Raw genomic sequence first — 17325 nt, forward strand, 5'->3', positions numbered from 1 at the left:
GTTGAAGCAATACAAAGATGTCTTCTTTAATGGCTTGTTGAAGTAAACTAATCATCATCTTTTCGGCTTTGTACATGTCACGTTCTTTGTCACTGAATTCAGAGATTTCTTTTATAACTTGCAGATCTGTACGTGGTAGAACATACTTCTTCAAAATACATTCCTAAGATCTCAGATGGTTAGCTTGAACCCAGTTTTCAAACCTATCTTTCCATCCGTAATACTCCTCAATGCTCATTAGCTTCGGGGGTTTTTGCATTGTTCCAGTTTCGTTTTCCAAATTCATGTTTTGAGCAATGGAAGCCGGAGTAGTCGGGGATGTGGCAAACGCGTTGTAAAATTCTTCACTCATGATTCGGTAACACGTTTTTCAAAAACAAACAATTTCAAGCGGAATACTCACTCAAGCGAAATCACTCAAGCAAGATTACGATTTCAAGCGAAATCACCAGCAACTTTCAAACGGAATCAGACTGAAGCGAAATCACTGATTTCGCTTGAAAATCTCAAGCGGAATAACAACTTTGAAGCGGAATCAGCCAAGCGAAATGTCAATCTCGAGCGGAATCAAAGATGTTCGTTCAAGCGGAATCAGAACTTTGGTCCATTTTAGTCATTTTTAATCAGAATTTTGTCCTGAAACTCTCAAAGGTTTGTTAAAATGCAGTTTTACACAATATATGAGAAAATTAGCCGATTTTAACCGTAAAAACTTGTTAATTTTGAAAAGAAGGTGTAGAAAACAGAAATTTTGAGCTGAATCGGTAGGAACTCCTCCTCCTGAGCTCTGATACCACTTGTAGGATCGTGTTTGTGACCCAAATGAGTCGTTCAGAGGAGTTTTAATCTATTTCAAAGGCGGAAACAGAGAAATAGACTTCGAAATAGCTTGCAAATCACTTTAAACTTCTTTCTGATTGAGATAACACTGATTACAATCACTGGACAAACCGGCAGCACCTCGGTATCCAAATCATGAACTATTCCATATGATTTCGCTCGAGAGGTATATATAGAGATGAGATTCCGCTTGAAAGTGTCAAGGTACATTTCAAGCGGAATTAGAAATGCTGATTTCGCTTGAAACTGTCACATGATATTTCAAGCGGAATTAGATGCTTTCAAGCGAAATCACCTCAAATTCTACTATCTCGAACAACGTGCCCTGATCTAACAATCTAGTACAAGACTCGATACAAGACGAAGTCGACAGATGTATGCACCAACACTATGTTTTCTCAAAACCTATATAAAGGATGAAAGTTCATCCATATAAATTGCCATTCTTCATTCCTTCTTTAAATCTCTCAATCTGGAGCTTTATGATCTGATGGGAACTTAATTTTAGTAGAAAAGATAGCATGGACCCATTGTATGTGTCTTTGCCCTCTCATTAGTTCAGTTTTAAGTTTTAAAAACCGAAAAGTCAAGTTATCGTAAATTAACTTTAACTTTCGGTTTAAACTCTAATGGTCTAGTCACTGATCGAAATGAATGTGGGTATAAGACCATAGTTAGGTAGGTGATTAACCCTTAAAAGGGCACCTCCTAATTCCTTTGTTTGCTTAGTTAATTGTTGGGTCAAACCATTTAGGTAAAAATTCTAACTTGGCAGAATTGTGAATAATAATTAAAACCAATGATGCAGAGGTTATAAATTATATTTTAACACTATAATAACTTGGTAATTATTATTAGAACAAGTCTAAACATGTTCAACCCGACAATTCTGAGTTTAGGGTCGGTTCGCAACCGAAAATCACGAAAGCTTGACTTTTGCTTTGACTTTCAATTCTGACCCAATCTAGCTTAAATCCTTTATTTTTTAAGCTTCCATTAGGACCTATTATGTTATAGTATAACCCCCTAAGGTTATATTACCTGGTCCTTAGTAGTTTGAATTATATGCTAGTTTCCGTTATTATGATTATAAATGCCCATTTTGCCCTTTTGACATATGAATGAGATTTTTAGAAATGTGAGAGGACAAAAACCTTTGTTACTGATATATAAGTATGTCCTGAAAATTTCACATCAGTTCTTGGTCTCAAACAGGAGTTATGCTCGACATCGTAAATAGAAGCTTTTTATTAATTAAATTGCGATATCTTGCATAAGGCATGTTTAAACTTGGAATTTGACCCAAAACTCATTACCGACTGTTAAGATATGATTTTTAGGGATTTTTGGAGTTTTTTTATCAGATTATAATCTGATCGTATCATAGAGTTCTTGTGTAATTCGGTAAATGACGATAATACCCTTTTCATGCATAAAATGAGATTTAATAAATGATTTGAATGCCAAACCTTTTCCTACTGATTTCATATATTAAATAAATTATTTTGAGCATTCAAAACTGATCAAAATCTCAGATTTCCATAAAACTCCTTAATTATCGTCAATTACCGATTTTTACGATATTTAGGTGCATAGTATGGTTTTAAACCATAATTAACACCTAAGACTTGTTACCTACTGAATTTTTAAACAAATTTTAATATTATTGCAGTAGGTATAAGTCGTGAACTCAGACTTCCAAAAATGTCCGTAAAAGCATATGTGAAGTGACCAAAATACCCTTTCGGGGCATAGTTTGGCCATAAATGGTAACCCTCACATATGTATGATATCTTACTGATGTAATGTGATAAAATAAATATTTTTACTGATTACCAAAGACCAGAACCTCAGATTGTTTTAAAACCTCTTTTATAAAGGGTAAAATTATGTATTAACATATTCTAAGCATAATAACATATGGTACTCGTATATGGTTCATTTGGTTGCCCGTTACGCGTTTACGCGTTCGGATCGGTTTATGTAACTAGTTACGTAAGTTGCCGAAACGGGTTTAACCTTATCGTTTTTATCTCAAAATCCGGAACGTGTTTAGTTTACCCATAATATACAAGTCTTCGTACTTGTTGGGTCTAAATAACATTCTATTCCGATCATCGCTTAAACTAGTGTATCGTACCGCTTTAGATACTTTAAGCTAGCCGGTCTAAGTCTACGACTTAAATAAGACCATTAGCATTCTGAACTGGTTATATATTACCATCATTCCAGACTAGAGCCACCCGGTAAAAGCTACCTGCATTTAGATAGATTGGATACGACAAAGTTATTATGCTGTGAATCAAGTATTAGCTCAGGTAGATACTTTCAACTTATTTTCCCTTATACGGGCTTGGGATACGGTAAATTAATACCGCTTGGTCGGGTGTGGATCAATCAAATGTCGGATTGTGGCTAGTAAATCCACAAAACCTGTTTTGGTACTGTTCTGTTGATAACTTAAACATTGGGGGTTAACGACCATGTCCTGGATATATCCTAGGCTCATTCATTTGTAAATGGCCACGACCGATGCGCAAGGTGTAGGCATACACCGAAAAGATGCCAGTAATAAATTATTAATTACCCACAAGTTGGGGATAACTCCTTTATGGGTTTTATAAGTGGTGTGTCGTTTAATCATGTCTCAGTCTCTGTACTAGGCCCCAGATGTACGGTAAACATGTAATTCAGTATACAAGATTTTATTAAAAATTGTCCCAAGTTATAAAAGGTTTTGTGCTTTGTGCATTTAAATCAATTTTCATAAACTCTTTTCAAATGAGTCGGTTAATTGTATTTACCAGTGAAAACTAACGTATTTTCAAAAGACTAAGTGGAAGGTACTACTCGTAATAGGCTGGGAGTTGCTCGGTGTCGAAAAAGAGGATCTTGCAAATCCTTAAAGATGCCATAAAGTCTGCTAAGCTTCATTTTATACATTCTGTAATGATCCTCCTGTGGATTTGATATTACAGGCTCGTCTGTATAAATACTTTGATATTTCAGACATTTGAGTTTGTAATAATATTTTATATTCCAAGACTTCCGCTGTGCTATTCTGTGTATGATTGACCATGATGATATCAACTGCGTCACGATACTCCCCACCGGGCCCACCGGTAATATGTGGAAATATCGGGGTGTGACGTGGCCGGTGTATTGGTGGTTTGAGGTGATGTAGTGTGAACAGCGGTGCAGTAGTGGAGAGGGGGTTGCCGGCTCATATAGTTCAATTCCAAACTGTATCTCAAGATGTGAAATCATGGATAAAACTTGAAACCAAAACTAAAAACAAAATATTGAAAAGCAACACCTATAAAGATGTACCTTCAACGTAAACACAAACTCAAATTGAGTAATGATGATCAGACTAATGCATTACCTTGGCAGCTTAATTTCTGCTTCGGTTCCTCAGCATATATACCTAGTGAGTTGAATAGTTACCTTTAATGGATGGGCAATTACCGATGGAGAGATAAGGAAATGGTAACTACTTTATTAAAAAGGGATTAGCTTAGTATTTTAACAATATAGTATGATTTTACATGTTAATTATTTACAAATTTAAGAGGAGCAATTTTTTTTTTCACAGGGTAACCCAGCCTAAACCATTTTGACCCACATTATCAATCATTAGTTCTGACCAAAATTCATCCTTCATGGAATATCCATTTGCTAAACTCGGTAACAAAATATTCATTGTCTGAGATGTTTTGCATCAGTATCCCTAATAGTAACGTAGAGTGTGTATTTCCCCAAGATCGAAAAGTTTGACGACTTCAGCTGGCAATTTGTTTGCAACTTTATGTCAAAATGATGATTTCACCATGATTCCAATATATCAAGAATAAACTTAAAAAGATTGTAACAGATTTTGTATTAGTTTACAAAAGTCAACTAAACCGTGAATCCACTATTTTGAACCTTCAAAAAGTAAAATTCAAGCCACAATAATCTCAAGATTAATAATGAACATTAAGGATTTAGTTATCTCTAAAAATAGTGAATAGTAAAAAACACTAAACCTAAAAGGATAAATATAAGAAAATATAAAGAAAACATTGCCGGTAATCCATTTTTTAGATATAGTATCACTTAGGTTGAAGGGAGTAGTTACCTATTCCAAATAGGTAAACTCCTAATTCACCTACTCACACATTGTCATGTCAATTCACCTAAACAAGTTACATAATGCTAAAAAACGTTGGCGGGTGTTTACCTAATGGGATTTAGGTAAACTATTAAAAAAAAAGGAAAAAATGTGTGATTGGTTGAGAAGTAATGGACCCCACCACACACCCATCTATCCCCCCTTCCCTCCCTCTCATCGAATCGGTGTAGCTTCACCGAACCCCTCAACCAAAATCGGTAAAGAGGTTGTTGGCGGTGGTTTATCGCTTCGGTAAAGGTGTTTACTGATGGAGTTTACCTACGACTCCGTTCACCCTTACATATTCAGTTTCGGTAGGTAACCCCTTCATGCCGTATTGCCAAGGTTCGTAGGTGATACGCGTTCGTTTTGTAGCGGCTTAACAAACAATAGAATAAAAAACCAACAACCAAAACTGTTTAGAACCATGGTTGTTAATAGCGAGCGCAACGATCGCTAAAGCGCGCTACGTAGCGTATAGGTCTAGGCTCGCTATTAGCAATAGATAGTGATAATAACGGCAATTTTTTTTTGTTTTTTTAATATAAATAACAATTAAATATAGCTATAAAATAGCTGGATTTTAGGTTTTTTGTTAGATATATGCCATGGTATTTTGATATAATATATATATAATTTTTTTTTAAAATCTAGTGTATTACTATTTATAAAATAGCCGCCCATTATTCGCCATTAACAACTATGTTTAGAACAAAGTTGTTTCGCTTTACGCCTCCTTGAAAACACTATTAGAAAACTATTTGTAAACATATTTTGTAGAAAACATTATTAAAATTTCAAGAGCTAAAAAGTGTACCTGATGGAATTGAAGTCAATTTTCATGTTGCTTTTTGATGTTTAGATTATGCCAGCCGACGAACATTCTCCTAAATATGAACTTTCATGCGACGCTAGCCGACGTTGGGTTGTCAAAGATTATTGACATGGATCTATCTCACTTTAGTGAAATGGGGCTTGGGTTCACTTGATCTTTGAAAATGTTCCTTTTCTTGTTTCCGAGAAAGTATGTGCTCTGAGTTCCACTCCTAAGTGTATTAGCGTCTGCCTGTGGATCTATCAGATGATCAATGCCTTGCACAAAAAAAAAAAAAAAACATCAGATTGCCAATTTTCAAATCAACTTTGCAAATTCAAATAACCAACCTGCACAGGTGTGAAGGCATAATTTGAAGTTAGTCTAGAGGTAGCACCACCACTACTATGTTGTTTATCCTTAAGCCTGAAGGTTTCAAATCAAGCATATCAAATAGATAAATAAAAATTCCTTAAGAAAACCTCATACCTGAATATTGAAGTATTTTATATCAGAGATATCTGCATAAAGAAAATCAATTTGAGTATTGTGTACATAGTATAAAGTTTAAAATGCATACACTCACTCAACCATGGTATACGGGTCAAGAAATTAGACTTCCAGGATCAAGTAACCAGACTTTTGATACAGAACTAATTTCGATTTTGAAACCCTATAAATCAGACTTCTAAGATAAAAAAAAAAAATCAAACTTCCAAGATCATGAACCCTAAAAATCAAATTTCAAAGATCCAAAAATAAGACTTCCAAAAACTAATTTCTGATACAGAACACTAAAAATCAGACTTCCAAGATCTTGACATATATCAGAAAACAGTTGCGGATCGATAATTAAACCGTGAATATGCTCTAAAAAATGCCCAGAATGCATGACATTGTCGTCTCATTCGCTGAGCTTTTCCAGGAAGATTTACGTTACCTTTCACTGCTGTGACAAAGCCACCGATCACCACCGAATCAGTTGCGTGCATCGCTGCCATCGTCTTGTTTGTCACCGCATTGACGCCATATTAGCACCGCGGATCAAGTTCTTGTGCACCACCAGCGTTTAATCATTCTATAAACTTGTAAACTCTTACATACCTGAATATTGAAGTATTTTATATCATCAGATATCCGCACAAAGAAAATCAATTTGAGTATTGTGTACATAGTATAAAGTTTAAAATGCATACACTCACTCACTCAACCATGGTATATTAACAAAACCCTAGATATATACCTAAATGCTAGGTCTACATACGATCAACAACAACAGAGTAAAAACATTAGATTTGTAAATCGGACACAATCCCACACATAAGACTCTATAAGTGTTGTAACAGTTGAATACTTCTAACATAATATAAACCACTGGTGAAAAAATGATCCTAAGATAGCTGAATTCGCTCCAAACAGACAACTTGACCATCGAAGTCAGTTTTAAATCTACCATTCTTATTTGGGTTCTTAAGAATACGGCCTAACAATACTGCATCGCACTAAGATCAAAATTTTGATTTTCAAGTGTTTACTAATACACAGGCTAGAAATATGTTCAATAAAGTCAGGATTCGAATCCAAATGGATATGCACCACAATTTTTTGAATTGTAATATTTAATAAATCGAAAACGAAAATTCAACATACCTAATGCCTTGTTTGCTCCATTGTGCAAGTATCCCCTTCTAAACTCCATTCCCAAACACCATCGTAAAAAACTTATTTGTGTACTCTAATGACAACAAAAATGATCGTAAGATAGCTGAATTCGCTCCAAACAGATAACTTGACCATCAAAGTCAGTTTTAAATCTACCATTCTTATGTGGGTTCTTAAGAATACGGCCTAACCATACAGCATCGCACTGAGATCAAAATTTTGATTTTCAAGTATTAACTAATACACAGGCTAGAAATATGTTCAATAAAGTCAGGATTCGAATCCAAATGGATATGCACCAAAATTTTTTGAATTGTAATATTTAATAAATCGAAAACAAAAATTCAACATACCTAATGCCTTGTTTGCTCCATTGTGCAAGTATCCTCTTCTAAACTCCATTCCCAAACACCATCGTAAAAAACTTATTTGTGTACTCTAATGACAACTCCTCCCCTAAATTATTCTCTTCGAATCGATGAAACCTACACCTACAACGAAGCACATTCTTAACCACACTGATTTTACTACCAACAGCAGCCGCTTCCCAGCCTAGACTGCTATTATACGCTTCTAAACTACTATCGTCATTAACTCCCTCTACAATCTCCGATTCTTCACATCCGGTGTCTCTTCCATCTGAATATCTAACAGAGTATGTATAGGTATAAGCACATATATGTACACGTAAACCAGAATCAAGATCATTTGGAAATTAAACAAACATTACACACACTACTGAAATTTTACCAGATAGACGATCAAGCAACCATCATAACCTTTCAAACACCTCACACACACAGTTTCTACGCTAATTACAGACGATCAAGCAACCATCATAACCTTTCAAGCTCAGCTTACGCATCATAGCTTCGACATTTTCAAATCAGGGAGCTAAAGAAAACAAAACCTGGTGTACAAATAACATCATAAACTGAGGATTAGAGAATGAGACATGTGAAGAGAAATCTTTATGAATCGCATTAACCATTTGTTCCTTTATTAGATTAGAGTGAATATTTCCCTAAGAATCTTATAAAAAAATATAATCAGAATGAAAACCTAAATTCAGAATTAATGAATGAAACCCTATGAGAAAACACATAAAAATGTTGACCTTTGATCACGACATCTTGAACATTTTGACCATGAGTTAAACTCCAAGAACTATTAGGATCAATCAATAAGTTTAGGGTTAGAAGAGCCTTGAGCAGATGTGATCTGGATATGCACATTTCCTTAATCAAATCCGGAAAAAATCAAGATTATCCGACGCCAACGAAGAGACAGATTTGAACGGCGTTAAACGAATCAACAAACCACCCTTGTTGCCAATTGGTTGTTGTCGACTGTATTAGCGATGCCATTAGGGTTTCTGATCAAGAAAATGGTTAAATGCGAACTAATAAAATCAAGAAGAATAAATGAACAATAGGTAGATTGATTCCTAACCTTTTATGATTTGGATAGCGCTCTTGGTTTTGTCGATATGATTATTGCAGAGGCAGACACTGCTGAACCAATTAGGCTTTGAAGAGTAGAAACTTGATTGTCTCTCATAAAACTTAGTCTGTCATAAGAAGAAGAAACGGAGCACCAATAAATGGTAATATGAAACTGAAATTAGGGTTTAAAGGAAGCGGGTGAAAAAAAGAGCGGAGGCAGTATATTAGGGTTTGTGAATACCAAAGAGGAGAGCGTGTTTTTGTTTTAGCGCTCAAATTGATTCAGAATAGAATAATAGAATAATAGGATGTCAGGTGGCAATAAGTGGTTTAAGAAGATGCCATGTGGCATAAGTTGGTTTTGCATTATTAGAAGTAGTAGATACTCTTGAAAGCAAGATTACTCAATTTGTCGCAAAATCACATGTGATTAGTAACGTACCTTTTAAACACTCATTTATTATTCCTACATTCCAATATTGTCAAAGATAATTTTTCCTATGAAGAATAACATCCACACAGGAACACGATTGATCAGTTAATGCTTTCGCTCTCTTCCACAATAAGAGTTATCCTTCCAGTGTGTTTGGACACCCATGATATATACTTCCCAAAGATTCAATAATTCAGACACTATATTCCCTGCCCATTTACATGATAAAAATGCATGATACCACATACTAGCTCTCTTGAGTCTTGATCACACATGGGACAGATTGCTTTTTTCCACTGGTATAGCATCCCCTTTCTACTAGTAATAGTGCTCACTGGAACCATTTTAATAATGACATGCCATCCGGTATGATAACATGGTTGCAATACTACAGAAAATTAAGCGTATTATTGAAAGAAACTAATGACAAAAAATCATACAAAACTTATGAGAAAACGTGTAGTATATGGATGAGTGCTATCTCTTGAGAATAATTTTATTTGTTTAAAATAATCTATATATTACAATGAGTGCTATCTCTTGAGAATATTTAGAATAATTTTATCAGTAACTGAAGCTATTAAAATGCTTACAGGATACCAAGAATCAAAAGATCATTTTCTAAAGAATAACAAAATTTATACCCATAAGGACGACTAACTCATACTCCAAATGTGAAAAGATTGCTTTATTTAAGTCGATCAAAACTTTTCAAAGTTAAAAAGCTGAAAAAATGAAACACCGGAAAAAAGGTCGACATGTTGTCCTAAAAGTTATAAGTTTGACCTTAACATAATCATATCTCAAAAGTCTACCTTATTTTATGCATGGGCTCAACCTTTTGAGGCCTACCTTAACATGATCATATCTCAAAAGTAACCTTATTTTATGCATGGGCTAACCTTTGTGAGGCCTGAAGAGAATTGAAAAACTTCAGCCTTTTATCAAAAAAAAAAAAAAAAAAAAAAAAAAAAAAAGAAAAGAAAGAAAAAAAAGACATTTTGAATTGCGAGATTGATACTTTTGTTATGAATTTGACATGGAAATATGAGCGGAACATCAAGCAATAAACTCTAAAAAATTATTGAAACCCAAAAATACATGATCAACTGAAACAATTAAATAAACATTTAATGTGCTTATTGTCCTTACCATTTTTACGAGCCTCCAAATTCTAGATTTATAATTAGACGGTGTAGAAGAGTCTCATCCTTAAAAAATACTCCTCCATGTTATCCGCCACATCACATACATTTGAGGATGACCTTCATAGGATGGAAGGGTGTGGAGGATGAGCCTCCTCCCTTTTTCATTTATATATTTTTTTCTTTTTTTTTTAATTTTTACAAATAATATGCAATATATATTAAAGTAAAACTAATTTAAACTCTAAAATTAATATTAATGCTTACATTACATTGAAAAAAAAATAAAACCTAAACTTAAATAAAAAGCTACTAGTCGTCATTTGACACGTCATTATTTGGATTCGTTTTGTGTGTTGTTCCAAATGTATTCCACCAAATCCGCTTAAGGTTTAGATGTGTGTACTCTTTACGTAACGAGAACCCATTTAAATCTTGTTGTTCTAAACTTACCAAAACGGAATTCCCCGTTAGGCGCATTTTCATCGTACTTCTTCTCGGTCTCTGTTTATGGCTGCTTGCTACTTGCCTAGATCGCGGTTGTTCCAACTTCTTGGTCTCTGTTTATGGTTGCTTGCCTAGTTCGCGGTTGTGACTGTCACACCCCAACCGATAATCAACTGAAATAATTAAATTAAACTAGACTCCTCCTAAAGATAGTGAATCTTGAACACTAATCAGAACATCTGTTGAAGATATGCTAACATCTGTTCAAGCCTTGGAAACCGTTGTTGAAGAAGAGACAAGAACTGATCAAGACCAAAGTGTTGTTGAAGCAAAGATTTGTTGAAGAAAACCAAACATCTGTTTAGGCCAAACAGATGTTTGATATGAAGCAACATCGGTTTGAAGATGCCTCGGCAACGGGCTCGGGTTGTGTCTCCGGTACCGTTTCTATCTCGGGTTCGGTTTCTTGGGTGGACGGTTGCGAATTGCCCATGGATGCAAAGGCTTGTGGACCTTGAAAGAACGGTTGCGAACCGCCCATGCCTAGTATTTGTGCGTACGCAAACATATTCGGGTCCATCTCTAGAAAATTGAAGTTTGGTTGCGGTTGGGTGGTGTTCGGGCGGTATGTAGTGGGGTTACCGGGTCTAGACGGAGCACCGAAATGGGGTCGGAAGGGATTCATGATGTATTTTTTTTTTAAACTATAAAGTGGTATAGAAGAGGGTAGGGAAAGTTTATAAAAAATAGGTGAAAAGTGGAGTGTTATATAGGTAAAAAAGTGGAATAAAAAAAAATTATTGTTTGTTACCGTTCTTCAAAGGTCGAATTTTGAAAGGTGTGCGACAATTTAGCGTTTTAGGCCGGAGGGTGTGTGGGCGCCACCCAGGCCAGCTCATCGTCTATAGCACCCCAAGGCGCTATACATCCACACCGAGGAATTCGAGAGGGGGCGCCATTGATGGGGCTCCATTATGGTAACGAAGGAGAAGGGCTTTATCAGGTGGGGGCCACTTGATTTAAACCAATGAAATCTTTTTTTTTAATTTTGTTTAATAGGGGGCTCCATCCCACACCATGCAAGTTAAAGGGGGCGTGATAAAGCCCCATGGCTGAGGTGGATCATACGTGTCATTTACGTGGCCTGATAAAGCCCCTAGGGGGCTCCAGCTACACCTTCCAGCCTTATAAAGCACGTCGCAGAGTTTTTTTTTTTTGAAAAAAAAAACTCCCAAGGGGGGCGGTTTACAGGCGTTGGGGGCATTTTTTTTTTTGGAAAAACGCCAAAAAACCTCACTACGGATATTCTTAGAAATGTTATGGGAGAAATGTTAAACTTGAGGGGGGGGGGAGTCATCTAGATTAATTAACAAGTTTTTAAGGAAAATATCACACTTCTTGTAGTGGATATCTAAAAATGATATAACATTTCATATTGTTATTTTTATATTAAAAACTAATAGTAAAACCCGTGTGAAAACACGGATGGTTTTTAGAAAACAATGCATAATACATTTTAATAGAAAGTATAGATAGATATATAGATATTGTACCAAAACTTGTTATCTATTATAGATAATAGACAACTATAAACATAGATCATCGGTTAATATATCAGTTACGTACGACTATTTCCATTCTCCTATCCAAAAAAGGAGTACCCACCCATTGACAATGTAACTGTTTATAGACATAAGTACATATAAAAGATGTCTACGAAGCTAAATTAGTACCACCAAGGAACCAAATGTACAACCACAAACAACCATCCCATTGAACATTGTTTATAAACCTCCAATCAACACAACACTCATGAAGAGGACTTAATCTTTGTCACGAAATGCACAATTTTTGTTAGCTTCAACAACTGAGCAGACTTGTGAAATTCAAATGAAAGTTCATCACCAAAAACAATATTTTGGTTCTTCAGATAACCACGCTGATGTATTGCAAAATACATCTCTTATTCGTGTATAGTTTGTATAGTTTTCCGTTATATTTAGTTCTGTTTTCGTTAGAATGTGCATACTTTGATGAAATTTTGTGTTTCCAGGTCGTTTGTGCTAAAAACGTTGAAAAACTAAAGTGTTAAAGGCTAGGAAACAAGTTTAAAAGAGTTAGAAAAAAATTCTGAAGTTTTGGGATGTTGAAGCTGGGAAAATTACGCAACAATCTGTGAAAATGGAGCCGTCGCGCTACGCCACAGCTACACAACATTGTAGTCGCGCCCTGCCACCATTATTTTAATGATTTCTGGACTTTTAAGGTGTCGCGTCACGCGACCTCATGATCGTTTATCCGTTGCGCGACGCGACATGGTTGTTGGACGACTCTTCTTCGTTAACGATTAGGGTTATGTATATAAACTCAAGAGAATCATTACTAAACCCTAGTTACGAATTGAGGACATCATAGGCGATTCTTGGAGCATTCTTAGAGCAATTTTGAAGGTTTTGAAGCATAGGAATCATCGGTACGAGTTCAGGACGAAGAATTGAAGACTTGCTCGGGTTTTCCAATTCCTTGTTTGTTGACTTTCTTTCTTGAAATTCGTTGTCATGAATTCTTACTTGAACATCTTTGATTTGTTTTCGTTATTTGACATGTTTGGCTAAACTTTTAAGCTACCTAGACTATGATGAATGGATTAATATAAAGTTTTAACCTTTTTTGTTAATTGCATGTATTTTATGGGTTGATTGTGTTTAGTAAAGACTTTGATTTATTGAATTGATGTGCATGCGTACTTTAATCCGGTTTATTACTATCAATTGCTTCGTGTGAATCTTGGTGGTTGTCTGCTGCAGAATAGGTTCATGCTAGTGTCTTTGACCTTTAGGGAGAATTAGCCAATAAACCCTAGAAGTGATAGTTAGTAATTTGCTAGGTTTTAGTGTTCTACTAGTCCTAATAGCTGGAAGGTGAGGGGCTATTGGTAGGTCTTACCCGGCGAATTGCTTTAGAAAGTCTTTGGAAAAAGTCGTACCTTAGTTGCCCCGTCAGTTTATTAGTCTATCAAGTCAAGTCAATAAATCCAAACTACCCTAGATCTATAATTGGAAAAGAGTAGGTCAACATTAGGGTACTTACACAACAATTAGACCACTGGAAAGAAGTCTAATAACCAGTAGGATTAACGGCCTAGGTAGTGCCATAACTTTCACCTCGAGAAGGGTTGAGGGGCTTAGTTGATGTCTTAATAGGTTTAGTACCATAAGATCCCGGTTCCATAAATCATGCAGTTAACCTAATCGGTAATTCTTTAAAATCAATCCAGGATTCTAGTCTAGGTGGTCTCATTCATCATATAAGACAAGTCTTCGCCTTATTTCGTATTAGCTTAATTTTAGTTTAATAATTAGTTTAAATAGATTTCCTTAGATTTTCAGTAACCCCCCCCCCCCCCGCAAAACAATTAAACAGTTTGAGTCGTGTCTATCAGTGTCTGTTATAGTCTAATTAACGTGATTAATAGAGTCTCGTGGTTTGATATCCGAACTTCCTTAGGTCATACTACAGTGATCGGTACACTTGCCGATTGTGTTGTTTAGGTCGAGTCTAGATTTAAAGCTTTTTAGTGTCTAGATTAGAGAGTCTAATTTAGTTAATTTTTATAGTTTGTTTACCCACCCCACCTTCATCACCACCCCATTCACCTAAAACATCACCTAAGGTTTCTCCACCCGATAGCCCTACTTCTAGCACCTTTAGCGCCCCAGATAACCCAAACTTAGAGCAAATGGCCAACGCAAGATAGACTGTCCACCAACAAGCCACCCAAGGCTTTACTGGTCTTGTTTCACCCATTACCGTTTCACCCATAGTTAATGAAAGTTCATGGCAGATTCCATCTTATGTCATGCAAGCCATCACCAATAGCATCCAGTTCCATGGCCGCGAGGACGAGGACGCCCCGGCCCACATAAACCGTTTCTCCGTATACTTGCTACTTTTATCCTTCACGGAGCCCCAAACGATGCTACTTACTTGCAGCTTTTCCCCTTTTCACTAGCCGGCCGTGCGGCTACTTAGTTGGACTCTCAGCCAACTGGTACTTTCACCACATGGGCGGGCCTTCGTCAAGCCTTTTTGAACAAATATTTCCTGCCCGCTAAAGCCTCACGTCTGCGTGATCAAATTCACTCCTTCCGCATGGAGCCCGACGAGCCCTATTACCTTGCTTGGGAGCGATTTCAAAACCTAGTCGCTCGATGCTCCCAACACGGTCTTTCTGATTGGGCCCTTTGTGAAAAATTCTATAACGGTCTCACCCAAGAGACTCATGATCGTTTTGACACTAATGCGGGGGGTCATATGATGGGTATTCTTACTGTTGCCGAGTGTTTAGAGCGTTTCGAGGCATTTGCCCAATCTCAATCTCAGTCGCGATCCGATCAACGGTATCAAAGTGGTAATTCAAATACCACTACTAGTGCACCCGCCCGTGGGGTGAACCATGTCACTATGCACCCCAGTATAGCCGTTGTTTTGGAAAACGTGACTAGGCAGCTCAAAGAGATTAAGGCAAATGTAGATAAGTGTGAGTATTGTCGAGGGGGTCACGATACGAATGCGTATCCATTGCTAGTTGGTGAGGAGCAAGTTGATTTCGTGGGAGGGGGTTTAGGTAGAGGTCAACATAGTGGGTTCGGAGGTAATTTTAATTCGGGTTGGCGAAATAATAATAATAATGATTTTAATAATAATAATTTTCGCTCAAATGGCCCCCTGGTTTCCAATTAGCTGAAAATCCAAATATAGGTCAAGGTTCATTCTTTGGTGGGGGTTCAAATGGGTAGTTCAATAAGGGGTTCAATGGGCAGGTCAAGGATGGGGGGTCAAGTAGTCAGGTTCAACCAGTTCAGGGTCCAAGTTATGATTTAGGGGGTAGCCTAGAGAGAATGGAGGTAATGATGAGCCAATTAGTTGTTAAGGACCAAACCACTCAAAAGATACTTAACGAACATGACCTTATGCTTAAGAACCACCAAGCCTCTTTCCAAGACCTTCAAAGGGTCGTAGGTGATATGTCTAGGAAACTAGAGGAGAGATTACCCGGTCAGTTTGCGGGTAACACCCAACCAAACCCTAACGCCCATGCTAAAGCCATTACCACTCGTAGTGGCAAAACCGTAGGGAACCCTAGAGTTGAGGAGAGAGTAGTTGAGAAAGATGAGGAGATTGTAAACGAAGAGATCGAGATGGAGGCTCCCGGCAAAGTGCAATCGAGGCTAAGCCCAACATGTACCGCACAGCCCGGTGAGTCTCAAGGTGAGAAGAAAGTAGAGAAACCACCCGTAGACGTTAGACCTTCCCCTATCATAGACCATTCGCGTATCCCGTTTCCTACACGTCTTAGGAACCAAAAGTACTCCAAGGAATACGGGCAATTCTTAGATATCTTCAAGCAATTGAAGATTAATCTACCTTTCATTGAGGCACTTGAATTGATGCCCAAATACGCGAAATTCTTAAAGGAGTTTCTTAGGAACAAGGAGAAGTTAGGGGAGTATTCGAATGTTCCATTAAATGGAGGGTGTTCCGCAGTTGTCTTAAATAAGCTTCCGGAAAAGCTTACAGATCCCGGTATTTTTACTATTCCATGTCTATTCGGTAGTAACACCAATACTAGAGCCTTAGCCGACCTAGGTGCTAGCATCAATTTGATGCCCTTTTCTCTCCACGAGAAGCTAGACTTAGGTGAGCTTTCACCTACCCGTATGACATTATCCTTACCCGATTGGTCCGTGAAATACCCGAGGGGTATAGTTGAGAATTTGCTTGTTAAGGTCGACAAGTTTGTTTTTCTCGCCGATTTCGTCATTCTTGATATGGAAGCGGATGAGAGAGTTCCTATCATACTTGGTCGTCCATTCTTGCGTACCGCTAAAGCACTCATAGACGTCTACGATGGTAAGATTACACTTAGGGTCGGTGAGTAGAGAGTCGCCTTTGAGATAGATCGATCCATGAACCACCCGAGTGGTTCCGATGACTATAGTGGTCCTCGCCATTCCGTCTACTTCTTGAATTCATTCATCTCATTTGTTGACCATTGTCTAGAGTACATTAGTGGTGCCGACTTAGTAGGAGGAGAGAAGGTAGAGGAGGAGTCGTTGAGGGTAGATGAAGTAGAAGTCGAGGGGATTCCTTTGATTCCCGAAGTGTTAGCCGTTAGTGATGACACCACCCAACCCCCACCCTTAGAGCTTAAGGTACTTCCATCTCATTTAGAGTATGCTTTCCTAGGGGAGGGTTCGGAGCTACCTGTTATCATCTCATCGAAGTTGGAAGAAGGAGAGAAGTTGAGGTTGTTGGAGGTGTTGAAGGCCAACAAGGAGGCCATTGCATGGAGGTTGTCCGACATAAAGGGCATTAGCCCTTCT

General features: G+C 37.2%; 1 protein-coding gene and 1 long non-coding RNA gene across 7 annotated transcripts; one reads left to right on the forward strand and one right to left on the reverse strand.

The window, feature by feature from the left end:
- Positions 1 to 4321: 4321 nt before the first annotated feature.
- Positions 4322 to 9167, reverse strand: LOC118483154. 6 transcript variants are annotated; one of them, XR_004869696.1, is made up of 8 exons: positions 8922 to 9167; positions 8587 to 8844; positions 8220 to 8379; positions 7823 to 8116; positions 6748 to 6911; positions 6158 to 6328; positions 5811 to 6085; positions 4323 to 4626 (listed from the first exon to the last, which is right to left on the reverse strand). It is a non-coding gene; the product is annotated as an uncharacterized LOC118483154 (long non-coding RNA). The 6 variants fall into 6 exon arrangements; XR_004869697.1 differs by lacking the exon at positions 4323 to 4626 and having other exon boundaries at positions 4648 to 6085; positions 6158 to 6233; positions 6297 to 6328; XR_004869694.1 differs by having other exon boundaries at positions 4329 to 6085.
- Positions 9168 to 15840: 6673 nt separating this feature from the next.
- On the forward strand, positions 15841 to 16881 carry LOC110882825. Its single transcript, XM_022130748.1, has one exon. The coding sequence runs from the start codon at positions 15841 to 15843 to the stop codon at positions 16879 to 16881; it is 1041 nt and encodes a 346-aa protein (XP_021986440.1).
- Positions 16882 to 17325: the final 444 nt, after the last annotated feature.

Source organism: Helianthus annuus, chromosome 10 (assembly GCF_002127325.2).
Source record: "Helianthus annuus cultivar XRQ/B chromosome 10, HanXRQr2.0-SUNRISE, whole genome shotgun sequence".
Classification (NCBI taxonomy): domain Eukaryota; kingdom Viridiplantae; phylum Streptophyta; class Magnoliopsida; order Asterales; family Asteraceae; genus Helianthus; species Helianthus annuus.